We start from the raw sequence: 18,568 nt of genomic DNA, 5'->3' as shown, positions 1-18,568 counted from the left end.
TAACCCATGACTGCTGCCTTCTTCTGCTACATAGCAAACGCCTCCCTCTCTGACCATCCGCCTTGGGCTGTGCTGGTAATGAGAGCCGTTCTGGCGATGGGCATGTGGTGACTTCCTGCGTGCTTTCCCTTTGTCCCCAAGCGATCCTCTCCCGATGTGAAAGCTGAACTGTTTGAGCTGCTTTTCCGGGTCCTTCATCACAACTGGCGGTACTTTTTCAAGTCCAGCATTCTGGCGAGTGTCCAGAGAGGCGTAGCTGACGAGCAGATGGAGAATGAAGCACAGTTCAGCGCCATTATGCAGGTACCTGGACGGGGGTCAGCTGGTGTTGTCGCTTCCTTGCTTGTGAGGGCCCAGGTGCCTCTGGCTGGCAACTGTAGGAAACGGGTAACACTGCGAAATGGGGCTCTGTTCCAATACAGCAAAATAGTTAAAACGGCTTACCGGCTGCAAGAACACAACAGTCCCTGGCTTTCCCATGAGTCCAAATGCTGCCCTGACACATTAAGGGAAGGACCTACTTGATTTGCATTGTGTTCCTTGTACACTTTGAAGGCTCAAGACCTTTTCAAAAGAGGCAGTGCTTAGTGCAACTGCATATTTTAACTTTGCGACTTCATAGAGGTGTGGAGGAAATCTCTAGCATCTGCTTTACCAAGTAGCTATTGTGGAGGCCTGAACCCTGGAGTTACTCACTGAACCCACTGGAGAAGTTTCTTCTCAATACACTGTTGTTTCTTCTGTACCCACACTTGTTCCTAATTCTGTTGTCTACTGAGAGCCTGTTAGTTGTTTGGGGCCATTCCAGGCAACTCCTGCTCAGGTTCCCTTCTCATTCCAAGTGCTGAACACTGGTAATTTGTAAGCAGAAGATTGCTAAAGAGCTGACAGCTCAGTAGTGGCTGATTCTAGCCAAGTGCTTCTGGCTGTTGGCCTTCCAGTTGGCTCATGCTCTTTGGGAGAGGCGCTTGTGCTTAGTGCTCTCTGAATGTTCTGCATGGCCCAGGATGTCTGCATCCTGCTGGGGAGTTGTCTGCTTGCTGCTGCCGCCATGGTCAAAGTCCAGTCTCTAGTCTATTCGGCCATTCTCAAATTCTTGTTTAACTCCCTGAGAAGTAGGAAAAGCTCCTTGCCTGGCCCTGTTTCCTTCAAAGCCTCAGTCTGTGTTTGGAGGAGGGCCACTGAATCCCAACCATTCCTGCTTCATCTCGTAACTTGATGCGAGACAGTCTCAAGGAGGTGAGATTTTACAACAAGAAAACATCCCTGACACATCACTGTCCAGTATAGAGGTAGCCAGTCTGGAGCCGTCCAGATGTGGTCGAACTAAGACTCTTCCTCTCACCAGCCGCAGCCAGTGTGGCCAATGGGCAGGGATGATGGAGGGTAGACAATATCAGGTTCCTTGTCACTGGTCCAACGGCTATTCAAAGAGCTTCTAGTTTTTGGTAACCGCCTTCAATGTCTATTGTCCTGATAGGCTTTTTTCCCTGTTCCATAGGCATTTGGCCAATCCTTCCTGCAGCCTGACATACACCTTTTTAAACAGAACTTGTTCTATTTGGAGACTCTGAACACAAAGCAGAAGCTGTATCACAAGGTAAGCTCCCTGCTTTCCAATGTATACAACAGTACATTCTGTATCTTGCTTACACAAAGCTCTGGCAGAAGAGGGACAGTTCAGAAGGCTAGCAATTCTGGTTCTTCCTGCTTTATTGCCCCCTAGTGGTCCATACACTCGGGTGCTCTCCTCGCTGGAGTTGCTGTTGCTTACGTGTTGGAAGAGCATAGGCCTGGCTTGTGTCATAAATTAAATTGGCCAGTGCAGAGAGGAACAAGAATTTCGCTCAGGCAGAACAAGGAAACTAATTCTCCTTCAACTTGGAGAGGGAAACGGCAAGAGCTTTTTTCTAATGCCTGTGTTGAATATGCTGCTCCCAAAACCACTGCCCAAAATGCCCAGTGGCGGGTGGCTTGCAGAGGATCAGGTACATTGAATGAGCATGTCAGAGACCCAGGAAAACTGGGCCCCTAGATGCACTGTAGGCATTGTGACAGGACTCTTTGTCATTGTTTAATCATAGCAGATTTTACCCACATTTTCATTGTGAGTGCCACATTATCACAAGAGCTAACCGTTTTAAATGTTGTACAAGCTTGCTAGGGCAGGTGTGTTCAGTTGGTGGAGTGGTGAATGCCAAGTTGCCAGGGGTTTTCACTTACCTCTGCATCCATGGAGGTGAATGAACCCTGCACTGGACCCTGGAGGTGTGGCATAATTCAGCTGCCATGAGCCACTGAAACAAGGCCTATCAGATGGTCCTTTGCAGAGCACCTCGCAGCTTCACTGATCCCCCAGAGCTGCTGTTTTTCTGAGCACCTCAGGAGCTTGCTGAACACCCTTGTTCTCTTTCCCCACAGAAGATCTTCCGGACAGCCATGCTTTTCCAGTTTGTGAATGTCCTGCTTCAGGTACTGGTCCATAAATCACACGACCTCTTGCAAGAGGAAATTGGCATAGCCATCTACAACATGGCCTCTGTGGACTTTGATAGCTTCTACTCGGCCTTTCTCCCGGGGTTCTTGGCCAGCTGCGATGGTGTGGACACCAACCAGAAAAACGTGCTTGGAAGGAACTTCAAAATGGACAGGGTGAGGCTGGCTTGGAGCTTTCAGGTGGGGTTGTTCTGTACGGACAGACTGACAACACACACACCCGTGTCCCAAATAGAACTTCCTTGAACTATAATGTTTTATTATTGAATGAGAACATAAGAAGGACCCTGAAACTGAATCAGACCAAAGTGGTTCAGCATCTAGCTCAGCATCATCTTCTTACCATAGCCTACCTTAACAAGCCACAGTTCCCAGGGTCCTTTGGGGGAAGCCATGATTATTTAAGGTGATAGGTCCCATTTGCACTACACATTTAAAGAGGTCTCAAAGAGGAAGGGAAGCTCTCAGAGTAATGGCTGGTTCGGGACTGTGTGTCCCATCAGACTGCACCTTCTCATGGCTTCATGCAGAGAGTTTCTCCTGCCTGAAACCCTGGAAAGCTGCTGCCAGCCAGTGCAGACAGTACTGCGCAAAATGGGTCAACAGCCTGACTGGGGATATAAGGCAGCTTCTGGGGGGTGACATTGCTTTTGTTCCGGGGCTGCTCACTACAAAGGTTTCTATTTCCCTTAAAAACTTGGCTCTTCCTTCATAAGACTTAATGGTGACATTTCAGGCCGTCTCACACCCACACAACCTAGTTGAAATTAGCTGAATAAAATGGCCCCAGATTGTTGAAAACAGAGCCAGGAGATATTTGGAAGTGTTTGGGCAAGGTCGGTGCCATTGCATACCCTAGTGTCAACACTCCTTTGGGGCAAAGAACTGGAAGGATTGGTTAATGTTGTTGTTGTTGTTGTTGTTGTTGTCCTAACCGTTGGCTATCTCTTCTCTCCCATGTCTCCCCACCACCCCTTTTCCAGGACCTGCCCTCATTTACGCAGAACGTGCACAGGCTGGTCAACGACCTGCGCTACTACAGACTCTGCAACGACAGTTTGCCCCCTGGGACCGTGAAGCTATAGTTCTCGGCACCGACTCTGGTTCGAATCCCTGTCGTGAGCGGACCTGTGCTCCTCGTGTTGCCGCTGCCTCCGCTCCCCGATCTCACCAGGCCGGCTGGATACAGAAGCACCTCCCCTGTGGGCCCCCGTGCCTGGGAGAGCTGCACGCTGTGCCCCCACCCTTGTCCATTCCCCTTCCAGCTCCTCCTTGCAGCTGCGCTGTGGCAGCTCTGTGTCCTACAGGGTGTCTCCAGGCCCACCTGCAGGCCGTTCCTCTATAGCTGGATGTTTTTGTCTTAATACTGTGGCATTTGCAGATTTGCAGGTTCCGGTGACTGGTCTTGTGCATCAATCATGAGGCAGAAACGCCAAAGACTACTTCAGATGTTCCCACCTTCACATCATTCCACCTGCCTCCCTCCCCTCCTGCACCTTGCTGCTGGGGAGGGGAACATCCCATCAACTTTTTGTTTTTAATTGCCTTGAAGCCTCCCCTGCCATCGGTGGGGAGACAGACGGACAGACAGAGCTCTGTTTTCGTGGGGGTTTTTTTAAAGAAAAGTTTTTTCTCATCATTCCATTGTGATACTAAAATGTGCTTAATGGAAATAAAAAAAGTGCTTACTTTGTTGTTTTAGACGAGCTTGAGATCTATTTAGGTATCTTCAGGGCCTTTCGGGAAGTCTTGGGCTGGAAGGGATCCCCAATGGTTATCTAGTCCAACCCCCTGCAATGCAGGTGTCTCTGCTAGAGCATCCCTGACAGATGGCCACCCAGCCCCTGCTTACAGCCTCCCAAGGGAGTCCATCCCACTGTCAAACAGCTCCTACTGTTAGAAAGTTCTTCCTGATGTTGAGTCAGAATCTCCTTTCTTGTAACTTGAAGCCATTGGTTCGAGTCCTACCCTCCAGAGCAGGAGAAAACAAGCTTGCTCCATCTTCCATGTGACAGCCCTTTGGATATTTGAAGATGGCTATCATATCTCCTCTCTGTCTCCTCTTTGCTTGGCTAAACATACCCAATTCCCTCAACTGTTCCTTGGTTTCCAGATCATCTTGGTTGCCCTCCTCTACACAGCTTGTCAACGTCCTTTTTAAATTGTGGCGCCCAGAACTGGACATGCATTCCAGGTGTGGTCTGACCAAGGCAGAACAGAGCAGGACTATTACTTCCCTTAATCTGGACCCTATACTTCTGTTGCCTAGAGTAGCATTAGCTCTTTTTTTTTGTTGCTTCATCACCCTGTTGACTCATGTTCAGCTTGTGCAGGTGGATCTGTGCACATTCCTGACGAGTGATTTCTAAGGATTGCTACATGGCTTTCAGTGATAGTTAATGATGCTTCTATAGGGTTTTTCATATCTGCTCAGAGCCTGCTTTTCCAAGGGACTCATGATGGCATTACATGGGCTACTTTATTATTCACAACAACCTTTTGAGGTAAGTTAGGCGAGCGACTGACCTCAGGTGGGCCCTAGTGAACTCTAGCTTTTGTGTTCACCTTAACCTAGCACCTAGTCCCACTCCCACATTTTAATTATTGCATTATGCTGGCCCTTTAATATTTAGAAAAACATATCAATAACTGTATGAGAGCCTGCTGTTGTGCTTCACCGAATTGCAGGCACATGGTCTGAGCAGATTCGCCAGCAGAATGGCATGAACTTGTGGACACTTGCACTCTTGCCTGTTGACCTTGTTTTCAAGAGGGTGAACTGTGTAGAGATACCTGGAACCTCTTCAGATATCCCAGTCTTTCCTTGCCCATTGTACTTTGTGACTTGCTAGGTCTTCATTTCATTCAAGGTGTTTCTATACTGCTTTTGAGGCTAGCACTCCCAAAAGAGGCTTGCGTGAGAGAAGCATCAATTAAAACATTGCATTAAAACAGAAGGCGCTGTTTAGAGGAGGCCGGATCTTCTGCTTCCACCACCACCCCTGGCCAGAATGGTTCTTCAAAATCCACTATGGCGACTATCGTCGGAGGGAGGAGCCATGGCTGGGAGCTGGATGATGACACATTACAAATTCTGCCTGCTAATTTTTTGTCTTGTTTGATTTCGGCCACAGTGACACTCCGCCTGTCCCTGGCCTGCTCCAGGGGTCAGCATCCTTGTGAAAGCATCGGTCACAATACTGTTTACCCAGAGTGAAAGTGCATGTTTTCTCTGTCCAGATCAATGGGTCAACGGTCATAGTTTTGGAAGATGCTCAAATCTTGCTGCTAAGAACAACTGGTTGTCCCATTTCCCCAGAGCATGTACTCTTCCAATGTGAAGCTTGCTTGATTTTAGGAACGTAGGAAGCTCTGGTTCATTGGTCCACCTAGCTCAGTAGTGCCTACACAGATGGGCATCTGCTCTCCAGGGTTTCAGATAGGTAGCCCTACCTGGAGATGCTGAGGATCTTGAACCTGGGACCTTCTGCATTCAAAGCAGATGGTCTGCAACAATAGTCTTTCTTCCATCAGCTGCTCAGGCAGTCATCTGACTAGGAACTGACCAAACCCTAAGACTCATTTAGCTTCCAGCACAGTTGCTACATCATATGCTTTCAAACGATAGCCATGGCCCGATAGCCTTCAAGCAGGCAAGTGCACTGGCTTCTTTTCCATAAACTGGGAATTTCAGTGCTTGAGGCTCCTCAGAAGTGAGCAACCCCACCACAGCTCCTCTTCATGAATGCCGTTTGGATGTTTGCACATGAGGCACAAGAGTTGGCAGGTTGGTTCAGTTGATGCTAGCCAGGTCTTTTGGGACAGAACGTTGTGGATTCAAATCAAAGGGTTCATGGGCGAGGTGGACTTTTAAGGAGGGATCTGAAAGGGGAGGCTGTGTTGTGGACCTTTTGGGGTGAAGAGTTCCAGGCATGAGGAGTAGCAAGGGAGTCAGGGTTGTTCCCGTGAAATGTGACCATATGTGGTCAGATGAGTGGATATTGGTAGAGTTGGAAGAGAAAAGGTGAACTGGTTTTTTTTGGCAGGAAGGGGGGCAAAACTCAGGAGCTTTAAAAATCAAGAGTGGTTATCTGCCTTGGACACTGAGTCCACCTGCATTTAGTTGAACCAAATGCATGTCTAGTTTGCTCTCAAAAGCTCGTAGTATTGAAGGTTCCAATGCCCCTCTATACAACCTACTGGTGCCCTAGTGCTCATCACACGGCTCCTTCTTGGTGCCCAGTCTAAACCTGTCCATGACATTTTAAAGGTTGATGGATCCAGGTGGCACAACACCTGCAGAATCGGAGGTTAGGATTGGGAGCCAGGAGAAGAGAACTAAGCAGGATTCGTTCAGTTGTGCAGAGAGCAGGTGGGGTAAGGGAAAAACAACCCTCTGTCCTTGATGTTTCTGCCAATATTTTTCTTGGGTCACTGTTCTGGGAGCTACGAACTTCCAGCAGGTAGAACAGCACTGTTTGTCTTCTGAATTGGAGCCAGTTCAGGGTTGTTGGAACAACAGGGGTGGGATGGGGACAAGTATGAAGATGGTCCTAGACAACATAGCCCCTGCTTATGAAAAAAAGCACTTGCGATTTTAATACATGGTTGGCATCCGGATGACTTCTGAGCAAGGAATGGTAAATAATAAATAATAATAAATTTTATTTATATCCCGCCCTCCCCAGCCGAAGCTGGGCTCAGGGCGGCTAACAACAATAAAACAGTACAAAAGTACAGCACAAACAACACTCTAAAATCATTCATTAATCATTCATAAATGAAATGCCCTCGCCCTGCCCCCCACTGGAGGTCTCCCATTGGGACCTCTAGGTTTTCCTAGGCTTAAGTCCAGCATTTGATTTCCCCTGCACAGATTCTCCATCTGGCTGGTGGCTGGAGCAGCGTCTGGCAACCCCTGCAGGGCCTCACTTGGCCCAGGGGCTGGTAGTTGCCTCTCTGTGTTTTAGGGAAGTATTTCAGCCAATTTGGTTCAAGTCCAGGGAGAAATATAGGACTGAATGTTGTGATCAGGCAGCACCTTTCACCACTTAAAGGATGGAAAGCTAATGAAGAAAGCACCTGGGAAGGCCAGTGATGCCAGCTACATAATGGTTTGTTTTGTCAAGGGAAAATAGCTTGTTCTTGGACACAACCTCAGCTTAAAGGGCAGAGTTTCTCTAAAGTCTCTAAATTCTCCTATTTTTCCACAAGTTGTGAGTATTTGGCTGCAGCTGTACTGACAGAAGGGAGGGTGGCTCCTCTCCAAACGGGCCTCGTGTTTCCTCTTAATCTCCTCTAATTAGATGTTCTGTATATTATCTGCAAGATCGCCAACAGCACCCATGAATCCAGCCTCCCTCCCTGTTCATCACTGGATGACGATCCGCTCTCAGGATGAGGGAGACACTCCTAAAGGCAGAGGGTTTTTTTATACATATAAAAATCTTCACTGAAAGTAGCAATTGGCCACACAGATTTTTGAGGCCACAACTTGCACAAAAATCAATTGGTCCTTCAAGTCCCTCATCAATGTTCAAGTGCTCCACAGGGAAAGCCTGTGAACTACTGTTCTAATACTCCAAGCATGTACTGAAGTAGAGGAGTATATCTTAGTGTTATAAAGACCAATGTTAATTATTTGCTACAGGAACCCATCCCATAAACTAAGAACGTTTCAACTGTGTGAGAGGGCAAGTTCCATAGCCCATCGCTTCATCCCTTTAGTAACTTCTTGTTGCTGTTTGTTTTCATATCAGCCTTTGTCAACCGGGTGCCCTCTGGACTAGAAATCCTATCAGCCACAGCCAGCGTGGGAGCTGCAGCAAGAAACACCTGCGTGGGCGCCAAATTGCTGGAGGCTGGCGTTAGAGTGCGCTTTACAAAATAGAGCATCAGTCCCTGCTGCTAGGAGCTTACAATCTAATCCTGGGGAACGAAGGGGGGGATGGGGCAGGCAAGGTGCATCCAGTTGTTTCAGTGAGGTGTGCTGGCCTCTGGGACATATTTTTATTGCCTAGGTTCGGCAGTTTAGTCGCTGGGATTTATTGGGTTGATGCGTGTTGCAGCTAATGTGGAAGTACGGTATTTTAATAACCCCCGTTAAAGTACAATACCCACGTAGTACTTTAGCGAGAACAAAGTACCCGATTAGTAGATGGTCAAATGGTCTGAGCCGGCTTCATAAAACAACTTCCTATTCCCCTTTTGCTGTTTAAGAAACGGCTGCTTTGCTGCACCCCCCCCCAAAAAAAATACCCATTCCTGCCTAGGAGCACTCAACCAGCTTTTCTCTCTCCCCGCCCGCCTTCCCTGATCCTTCCTTGCCGGCGGAAGCAGCTACGGACGGCGCCCCCAGATCAGCAAGTTCGCCCACCCTCGTGGTCTCTGCTCGTCTGGCCCATCAGCAACGGGCGCCCCCAGCTTCGGGAGCCGAAAGTTGCGGCAAACCCTGTTAGCAGACGAAGCGGCCGATTAAAGCGCGCCGCCCGCCCCCGGAGTGGGGCTGGTGGTGGGGGCTGCGGGTCTCTTTAAGGGGGCCGCCCCCCTGTAACATGATCCTCCTCGTTCCCACGCCTCCCCCCTCCGGGGGCCGCCTCGCTCGGCCTGGCCTGGGGGCGGACCGGCGGGTGGGGTGGGGTGGGGGAGCAGCGGCCCCGCAGCCGGGCTCTCTCCCACCCCCAAGCCCTCGTCTATAAACCCGGCCGGGCCGGCCCCCTTCTGCCGGGCGAGCCGCCATGGGCTTCCTGCAGCGCTGCGTGGGCCGGAGCTGCCGCCTGTTGCTGCCGTCGGAGCAGCGGGGCGCGGGCAGCCTCGGGGCGTGGGGGGCTCTGCCTTGCGATCGCCTCCCCGGGGGGCGGCTGTACAGCGCGGGTGAGTTGCGGGGCGAAGCGCCCTCGGGGTGAGATATCGCCTCCGCTCTTTTCCTTCCGGCGAGGGGGCTGCAGAACTCGTTCCGCGAAGCGCCTCTCCGCTCCGGGATGGGCGCGCAACTTGCGCCCTCGCCGCGTGGTGGCTCCGGCGGGCAAATCCGAGTTAGGCAAAGTCGGGCCAGGCCCTTCCACCCACCCACCCACCCCGACTCTCTGCAGTCCGCAACCCTTCCCGTTCCCATCGTCCCTGACCATTGGCCGATCCGGAGTCCTGCACGGTCCTATCTATCTCTCCATCAGGCGTTACTCCTGGAGAGACACAGCAGGGCATTCCCTGGTTGCGCACAACTTTGAGGAGTTGGGTATCATAAGACTTGTACCCCTTGGCATTCTTTCTTTGCTTACCCACCCAAGCTAGTACTTGCTAGCTTGGCATGGGGGGCTGTTACGAAATCTGGCTTGGCATTTCCTTGGGCTGTGCAAACTAGAGGGGGGGTGGTCTGTTCCAAGTGCATCCTAGAGTCATAGTTGGAAGGGACCATGAGGATCATCTAGTCCAACTCCCTGCAATGCAGGAATCTTTCTGAAATCTTCTGTTGGCACAGCTTGGCATCTTCTGGGGTGCATCTACAGGTGCCTTAGGAAGAGCTGTAGCTTAAGGTGAAGTTCCCTCTGACTTGAAACGGTGAAGAGCTGGGAGTTCCAGCCCTACTTTTCCATGCCCCACTTTCCCATGCCCCTGTGTTGGCAATGACTCAGATGCTGTGTTGGTCAGATGCTGCTGGTGTTCCCTTTTTTAGCATGCAAACTAGTAAAAAAGGTAAAGGTAAAGGACCCCTGGACGGTTAATTCCAGTCAGTGGGGTGCAGCGCTCATCTCTCTTTCAGGCTGAGATGGTTTTACCATGCAAACTACTATCCACACACCAGGTGGGAAGAAAATCTAGCTGTGGGCAGTGATAATTCCTAAACCCTCTTCTTGACACACTGGCAAGCAGGGCTGACCAGAGGTCAACATTGCCAGGCCCACACTTCTGATTCAAAGATCAATGCAGTGGTACCTCAGGTTGCATATGCTTCAGGTTACAGACTCTGCTAACTCAGAAATAGTGCTTCAGGTTAAGAACTTTGCTTCAGGATGAGAACAGAAATTGTGCTCCGGCAGCATGGCGGCAGCGGGAGGCCCCATTAGCTAAAGTGGTGCTTCAGGTTAAGAACAGTTTCAGGTTAAGAGCGGACCTCCGGAACGAATTAAGTATTTAACCCGAGGTACCACTGTACATAAATTGCCAACTTGGGGGTTCAACCTTCATATCTAGCTGTTTGTCTCACCCCGCTCTTGCTTTCAAGAAGTGTGCTGGAGAATGCTGGCTCTCTACTTGGCGATGATTCAATTGTTCCCAATAAAGGTGGCCCCCTGCTTTGGCTTTTGGGTCTCTCATCCCCAGAGAGCAGCATAACTGACCTACGTATTGGAAGAAGATAGAGCTGCTACTTTTTCTTCTCTCTGGAAAACAGAGCCCTTGAATTACATCACACTCTCCTTTCGGGGGGGGGGAGCTCCCTTTCTTCCCCCAGTTTGCTACATGTTAAAGGAGCTTGGTTAGAGGTGAATGGACTCTTCTGGCCTGCCGTACAGGACTGTGGTAAGGATTGCACAGTCAGTGTATGTGACTTCCCAAGAAGGAGACAATTCGGCTTATTATAGCAAATTCCCCAGAAGAGATTCCTGGCAGTGGCGTCCTCAGAGACTAATTAGCAGATTCATTGTGACATAAAGCTTTTGTGGACCAGTCGACCCCACTGCGTCAACTGCAGCTGCTGGGATTCCTGGCGCAGAGGGCAGATTTCGCTTTAAATGTAATGTCCTATATTTAATGTATAGGAGGTGCTTGGAGCATTTAACTGCATGATATGACTGCTAAGTATTATTAGCTTAAAAGTTGCCCATTTCCCTCTCTGCTGCTGCTTCTGTGCCTTGAGGCTGCAGTCCCATCCACCTGCTTTTAGGTAGGTCCCCAGTGACTAATCAGCCTGCTTGCTTTGCAGTGCTGTCGCTCTCCTCCTGCAGGAAGCAAAGCCCTCTGGGAAAGGGGCATCCACTGCACCACTGGGCATCAAAGCCTTTTTGCTGTATTCCCAAAATTTTGCAGGAGAGGGAGCATCTAGTGGGGGGGGAAGGGTGAGCTTTCCATTGCCCCTCCAATACTGCTTCCTTACTCCCTTCACTTTTAGGGATCTTCAGTTTGATTTGCCAGCCATCGTGCCTACAAAACAACCCGGCATCTCTATACAGGCAAATACTTTAAAAAAGCAAACATTGTAAAACAGCAACATTAGTTTTACAGCTTGCAGTCTATTATCTGAGGGTCAGAGTAACCGTGACACATTTTGCTACTGCCAGAGCAAATTTGGCTGCTTTCTGTGTGTTTATCACAATTTCTACCATATTCTATTTTTTACTACTTTGGCTACATGGAGGGGAAACTGTTGCAGAACTCATTCAGAAATAGAACAGTGTTCTAATGTATATTATCCTCAGCCGATGGCAAATTCAGCCATAGCCCTAAACAGGTGGAAATTGTAGTGAAATTTAATGCCATCTCAAAATTAGGGCATTATGATGAATCACCTCGAGATCTGGTGGCCTGTCATCTTAAACTTTAGGACTCCAAAAGGTTTGAATTGAAGCCCAGGGAAACAATCTATAGAAAACCAGGGGGGATAGGGAGGATGAAAGAGTACCCTGAAAGGAGGCCTGGCTGGCTGGCTCCTGCAACACTGAACAGGAGCCCTGCATGCTGCAACTCTTTGTTGCAGTTCTCACTCATCACAGCCACGAGGGCTCCCAAGATCTCTGGCTCTAACCACCCTTTCTTTGCCCAATAGGTGTCCCTGGGCTGCAGGAACGCACACTGATCGCCGTGAAGCCAGATGGGGTGCAGAGGAGGCTGGTGGGGGATGTGATCAGACGCTTTGAAAAACGCGGATTCAAGCTTGTGGGTCTCAAGTTGCTCCAGGTACGCTCACTGGGTGCTGAAATGGGGGGCAATCAAGGCTTGCCAAGCACTCAGGAAACATTGGGGTAGGTTATAATAATAATAATTTATTGTTTATACCCCGCCTATCTGGCTGAGTTTCCCCAGACACTCTGGGCGGCTTCCAATCGAGTGTTAAAAACAATACAGCATTAAATATTAAAAAGTTCCCTAAACAGGGCTGCCTTCAGATGTCTTTTAAAGAGAAGATAGCTGCTTATTTCCTTCACATCTGAAGGGAGGGTGTTCCACAGGGGTGGGCGCCACTACCGAAAAGGCCCTCTGCCTGGTTCCCTGTAACCTCACTTCTCTCAATGAGGGAACCGCCAGAAGGCCCTCGGAGCTGGATCTCAGTGTCCGAGCTGAACGATGGGGGAGGAGACGATCCTTCAGATATACAGGACCGAGGCCGTTTAGGGCTTTAAAGGTCAGCACCAACACTTTGAATTGGAGTGCTCCTTCCTGTGAGGAGAGTTATCCATGACCCACAGCCTTGCTCCGGGGTGGGGTGGGGAGGGAAGTTTCAATCCTTCCTGGGGATCTAAATGTTGTCATCAGCCACCTTCAACAAGGTAGAAGACATGGACAGGTAGCCCTTCCTCAAGATGCACCTCTGGGGCAAAGGGTTCACGAACCCACAAAATCCCGCATCCCTTGGACCCAGAGACAGCTACCCATGCCAACACAGGGGATTGTGCTTCAGGGTCTCATAAGTGGGAGGCTCTGCCCATTTGAACGTCAGATGCACCTTTGTTTTGGCAGGCCAATGAAGGCATCCTGGCAGAACACTACCACGAACTGCGCCGAAAGCCGTTCTATCACGAGCTGATCAAGTACATGACTTCGGGGCCTGTGGTTGCCATGGTAAGACAGTCTCTCTTCCCCATCCCCTCTCACCAGTAGCCAGAGGCCCATCTAGTCCATCATCTCTTCTCACGTCAGCCAACCAGAAGCTCCAATGGGAAGCAGACAAATGGGACCTCTGGGTACAATAGCAGTTTCCCCTCTGGTGATGCACAGCAAATGGCCTTTGTATGCACGCTGCCTCTGATAGAGGAAGGAGAACATTTAGCCATTGTGCAGGGGCAGATCTATTGTAAAACTAATGAAGCTTAAACTCCCAGGTCCTAATCCCAGAGGGGTCCCAGAAGTGACTTTAGTCCATGTTGCTTGCAACATTTTATATCGCACCAGTGACACTGTCCAGCAGTTTCAATCGAAATCCGAGATGTAATAGTTAATTGCTTTTCACGTTGTGATCTGTCGTGGAACAGCCCCATCAAAGAAGATAACGGGTTACCCAGACCTCGTTGCAGGTTGCACAGGAACCCCCGTGACAATTCAATCTCCAGGACCCCAGAAATGTAGGTCCAGCACTATCATTGTGGGATGCAAATGCAAATCTGGGTACTGCTCTTGTATCTTGGATATGGGAAAAACCATTTTGCATAGGTATTAGGCATAAAGGTGAAGGGAAGCTCCTGTGTACTACAGCAGAAGATCCCGCCGCCCGCTGCAAATTGCCAGGTTGGGCCCTGTGGTCCAAACCAGGCCCATAGCCAGCTGCAATGCATTAGAGCTCCTCTGCCCCACCCTTCTAAACACCCCATCTGTATCAGGCGCTCTGTGATGTTAGTTGGGGGAGCACTTCTGGACTTCATGAAAGGCACTGATAGAGACATATTGCCTTGTTTAGCTGTTAGCAGGAATGTCAGAACCACTGGTCTTTGCCCTTTTTTCTATGGTGTCCTGTTTCAGGTCTGGGAAGGCTACAACGTCGTCAAAACCTCCAGGGCTATGGTGGGCGAGACAAATCCTGTGGAAGCCAAGGCAGGCACCGTCCGGGGAGACTTCAGCGTCCACGTCAGCAGGTAAGAGTGGGACCAAAATAGCAGGAAACACAGGAAGTTTTCTGCACAGAGTTAGACCATGAGTCCATCTACCTCTGTATTGTTTACATGGACTGGCAGTGGCTGTCCAGGTTTTTCGGGCAGGAAGTCTCTCTCAGCTCTTGCTGGAGATGGGATCTGGGATGTTCTACCTGCAAGGCAGGTGCTCTGGCACTGAGCTCTGACCAGGCCGGTCTTGACTTGCTGGTGCTTCTAGGTTCAAACTTTGACACGAGTCTCTGGCCTGGTAACCCATGGAAAATGCAAAACACTGACTCTTTTGGTTAAGTCCCATTTCCTGGTCTGGTGAATCATTCGTTTAAGTACGCTGCAGAATAGTTCCTCCTGCCATTATGTAGTTACCTGAGAGGGTCAGTATGGAAAATGAGCTTTCTGGGTCAAACGAAACCAGTGTTCAACAGTGCCATGTATGAATAATAGGGGAAGGGTGTTTATCATAGAATCATAGAGTTGGAAGAGACCACAAGGGCCATCGAGTCCAACCCCCTGCCAAGCAGGAAACACCATCAGAGCACTCCTGACATATGGTTGTCAAGCCTCTGCTTAAAGACCTCCAAAGAAGGAGACTCCACCACACTCCTTGGCAGCAAATTCCACTGTCGAACAGCTCTTACTGTCAGGAAGTTCTTCCTAATGTTTAGGTGGAATCTTCTTTCTTGTAGTTTGGATCCATTGCTCCGTGTCCGCTTCTCTGGAGCAGCAGAAAACAACCTTTCTCCCTCCTCTATGTGACATCCTTTTATATATTTGAACATGGCTATCATATCACCCCTTAACCTCCTCTTCTCCAGGCTAAACATGCCCAGCTCCCTTAGCCGTTCCTCATAAGGCATCGTTTCCAGGCCTTTGACCATTTTGGTTGCCCTCCTCTGGACACGTTCCAGTTTGTCAGTGTCCTTCTTGAACTGTGGTGCCCAGAACTGGACACAGTACTCCAGGTGATGTCTGACCAGAGCAGAATACAGTGGCACTATTACTTCCCTTGATCTAGATGCTATACTCCTATTGATGCAGCCCAGAATTGCATTGGCTTTTTTAGCTGCTGCGTCACACTGTTGGCTCATGTCAAGTTTGTGGTCAACCAAGACTCCTAGATCCTTTTCACATGTACTGCTCTCAAGCCAGGTGTCACCCATCTTGTATTGATGAACCAATCAAGATGTTGAAATGTCAGTATGAGTTCCGACACTTTGTGTTGTATGATCTTTCTTTGCTTTCTCATTTTTCCATTCTATTGTAAATTCCATTTGACTTTTCCATGTGTGTGCTTAAAAATCCTCTTCCCTTAGTTTGTGATCTGTATTTATTACTGCGTACATTTACAGTGGAATAAAATGGCCGAATGGCCTATGCTAGCTGGAACTACAGATTCGGGGGGGGGGGTGTTGTGGGAATCAAGTTTTAATTTGGCGTTTTTAAAAATGTCCTTGCTAATAGAAATCTTGCAGAGCAAGAGTAGACTGGGCTGAACCTTCGTTCCCCGATGTGTTCGTTCTTTCCTTGTTTTTGTTTGAGTGAGCGTTCTAAAAGTCCTCCTTCATGCCTAAAACAGGTATTAGATACTAGATTGCCCCCTGGGAAGTTCCTTTTGCCTCTGGAGGTTCTGCAGGGAAACTCTTGTTCCATCATTTTACTGCATTGTAGTGGCTTCTTGACTCAGCCCCAGGTAAGGGTAGCTCAAGATGCTGCCTTAGGGCAGCCACACTGTAGGCAGACCCAGCTGTTCCTCCTCTCGGGAATTCTGTAGCAATTCAGGAAAGAGTTCTTGGTCCCTCTCATCCATCTACAACTTATTTGGGGGAAGTAGGTTGTAACAGTTAAAAGGGATATAAAATTGGGTTGCTTTTGTAGCTGTAGGATAGACAGGACCTTAACTTATGATATGCCCTCATTGTGAGGTTTCCCCCGTAAACAGGAACGTTGTCCACGCCAGCGACTCCCTGGAGACGGCCCAGAGAGAGATCAGCCTTTGGTTTCGCAGCAATGAGCTGATAGACTGGGATTGTTGTGATCAGAAAATCCTGTATGAACACTGAGAGCCTACTACCTCTGCCCATGGACTGCCTTTCTGAAGCGATCCACATTCCAGCTTGTGTACCCCAGGCTTTGATGGTGTGCGTTTGGAGGAGGGTGGGATTATTGCACTTCAACCACTTTGGCTTTCCTTGGGAGGGGGCAAGGAGCAGGCACCCCTTTGCACAGGCCACACCTTGCTCTCTGCCACGTGCACCACGTGCAGAAATGTTGCTTCCTTTGTCTAAACACTTCTGTTTGGGTCAGAGCAATAAAGGGCACATTGCAGCAGAAAAGCACCTAGATTCCAGAGGCTTTGCTAGCTTTTGCGCTGGGTAACATGGTCAATTGCAACAGAAAAACTTGAATAAGGGCTGCTGTTTTCCCAAGCAGGAGTTTAACAGACTTAGGTGATTTTGTTTGAGCTTCCAGTGCAAGGACCAGAATGACACAAATCTTACTGAGTTTGTATTCAAGCCGACATTCCTTGCCTCATGAAAACGTGTTTCTAAGGGCCTCCTTTGTTGGGGATCTGGCATCCTATGACATTCGTACAAGGAAAGTTGCTAGCCATGTGAAGATCTTAAAGCCCAGAGGTAGGTAAGAGGGGGCTACTTTCTCAGCAGAAACTGCTGCCTTGTGGTTAGTGGTGAACTTTAGCATAGATTCTGAGGGGCAATGAACCGGGCCCAATTCTCCAGAGCAAACCATACGCTTTTGTGGGCAGAAGGTAAATAGCCACCCAATCTTAGGCACGTTTGCTATTTGAAGTCAGTCCCACTGTCTGCAATGGGGGCTTCTTCCCATATAAAGACCACAGGACTGCAATGTACACATCGCTAAAACAGTAGTTTTTTAAAGCAATTTGAGGGCACTTAGGTTTTCCCACCGCAGGAGAGAAAACTATATGCCTAAGCAATGCAAAAGATTGAAAGCTAGGGCCCACATGTAGACAGGGCAGCTTGCATGAAACGTTAATAATCTGCTCTGCTCCACTGCTACTCTCCCCTCCTAGCAACAGGACATTAGTCTGCTCTCCAGTTCTTTGGGTCCTTGAAGATGGGGAACAAGAAGCTGTGTTTCAAGTTACTTTGGTTGCCAAGTGATTAGTCTTGATGGCTTGGAAATCTCAGCATGCTGTCTGCTCCTGTGTGGCTGTTGCAACTGGCTGTTTTCAGGGACTAACAATTCCCTTCCCTATCCAGCCAAGCAAGAGGCCTGCTCACAGTTCAAGGGTGCATTCCAGCCAGGCAAAAAGCACTCAAGGGCCCAGCACAGAATCACCAGGCATGTGAGTGGGAAAGAGTTGGGGCCACATTTAGCCCCTGAGCCTGTGCTTCCACACTCCTGTCTTACTCCCACCCCAACATGCAGAGGCTTTGGGGTAATTTGGGAATGGTTGAGGGACTTGGGTATGTTCAGCATGGAGAAGACTGAGCGGTTGGCCACCTTCAAAGATCTGAAGGGCCGTCACACGGAGGATGGAACAGGTTTGTTTTCCGCTGCTCCAGCAGGGAGGGCCCAAACAAATTGATTCAAATGGCAAGAAGGGAGATTCCAATGTAGCATTAGGAAGAACTTGCTGACAGCAAGAGCTGTCTGTGACAGTGGAACTAACTCCCTTGGACGACAGTGGATTCTCCTTGGTTGAACTCCCAGGTATCCAGAAATGAAAAACGTTTTGGAAGTCCCAAATGGAGGAACAGCACCTTCCTACCAAATAGCTCAAAGGAAGCGGAGCATTTTCAGTGACCTCCGGGAGTGAATGTCATGTGTTCCTCCATGTCATGTGTTCCTTGGAAAAGAAATACAGAAAGGGATCAAGGAGGAAGAAATGAATTGGGCAGCTTGAATTTATAGTATCCTGGACAACTAGAACTGCAGATCCGCACTCATGTGGGACACTGCGACATTCTGCTGCAGTTCCCATTTGTGGTATAGCCCTGCCCTGAACATTTGCTGTAAAGATGACTAAAGTGGTGCTCTGAAGAATGCCATGTTTTTCTTCATGTGCCCAGGGTATCTATTGCATTAGTCCACCGAAAGGTTTCCCCATTCCTAGGTCCTTCCTTCCCATTTTTGCAACATCTGTAATTAAACTTACTCCAGTCTCTTCAGTTGGTTGACAGTAAAGACAGGGCTGAGTTGCTCATGGAAATTTCAAGCATTAAGGGTTACACCAAAACAGACTGTTCACTCCGAGCCACAAAGATAAGCTTTTAATGTGAATAAGACTGGCA

The 18,568-nt window shown here is 49.1% G+C and overlaps 2 protein-coding genes across 4 annotated transcripts in view; both read left to right on the top strand.

Annotated features, from left to right (window-relative positions):
- Positions 1–4,197, top strand: part of XPO6 (exportin 6) — a 46,069-nt gene extending 41,872 nt beyond the window's left edge. For all 3 annotated transcript variants that reach the window (XM_053365320.1, XM_053365319.1, XM_053365318.1), the window contains 4 exons: positions 142–303; positions 1,502–1,600; positions 2,422–2,652; positions 3,480–4,197. In XM_053365320.1, coding sequence (XP_053221295.1) covers positions 142–303; positions 1,502–1,600; positions 2,422–2,652; positions 3,480–3,581 — 594 coding nt within the window. In that variant the 3' untranslated portion in view covers positions 3,582–4,197. The remainder of the gene's footprint in view (positions 1–141; positions 304–1,501; positions 1,601–2,421; positions 2,653–3,479) is intronic.
- Positions 4,198–9,036: 4,839 nt separating this feature from the next.
- Positions 9,037–16,351, top strand: LOC128401825 (nucleoside diphosphate kinase A-like). Its single transcript, XM_053365332.1, has 5 exons — positions 9,037–9,369; positions 12,257–12,387; positions 13,168–13,269; positions 14,164–14,276; positions 16,231–16,351. The coding sequence occupies exons 1-5, from the start codon at positions 9,234–9,236 to the stop codon at positions 16,349–16,351; spliced, it is 603 nt and encodes a 200-aa protein (XP_053221307.1). The 5' UTR covers positions 9,037–9,233.
- The last annotated feature ends 2,217 nt before the right edge of the window (positions 16,352–18,568 follow it).

The sequence above is a fragment of the Podarcis raffonei genome, chromosome 14 (assembly GCF_027172205.1).
Source record: "Podarcis raffonei isolate rPodRaf1 chromosome 14, rPodRaf1.pri, whole genome shotgun sequence".
Classification (NCBI taxonomy): domain Eukaryota; kingdom Metazoa; phylum Chordata; class Lepidosauria; order Squamata; family Lacertidae; genus Podarcis; species Podarcis raffonei.
This window is presented reverse-complemented; position numbering and strand designations above follow the sequence as displayed.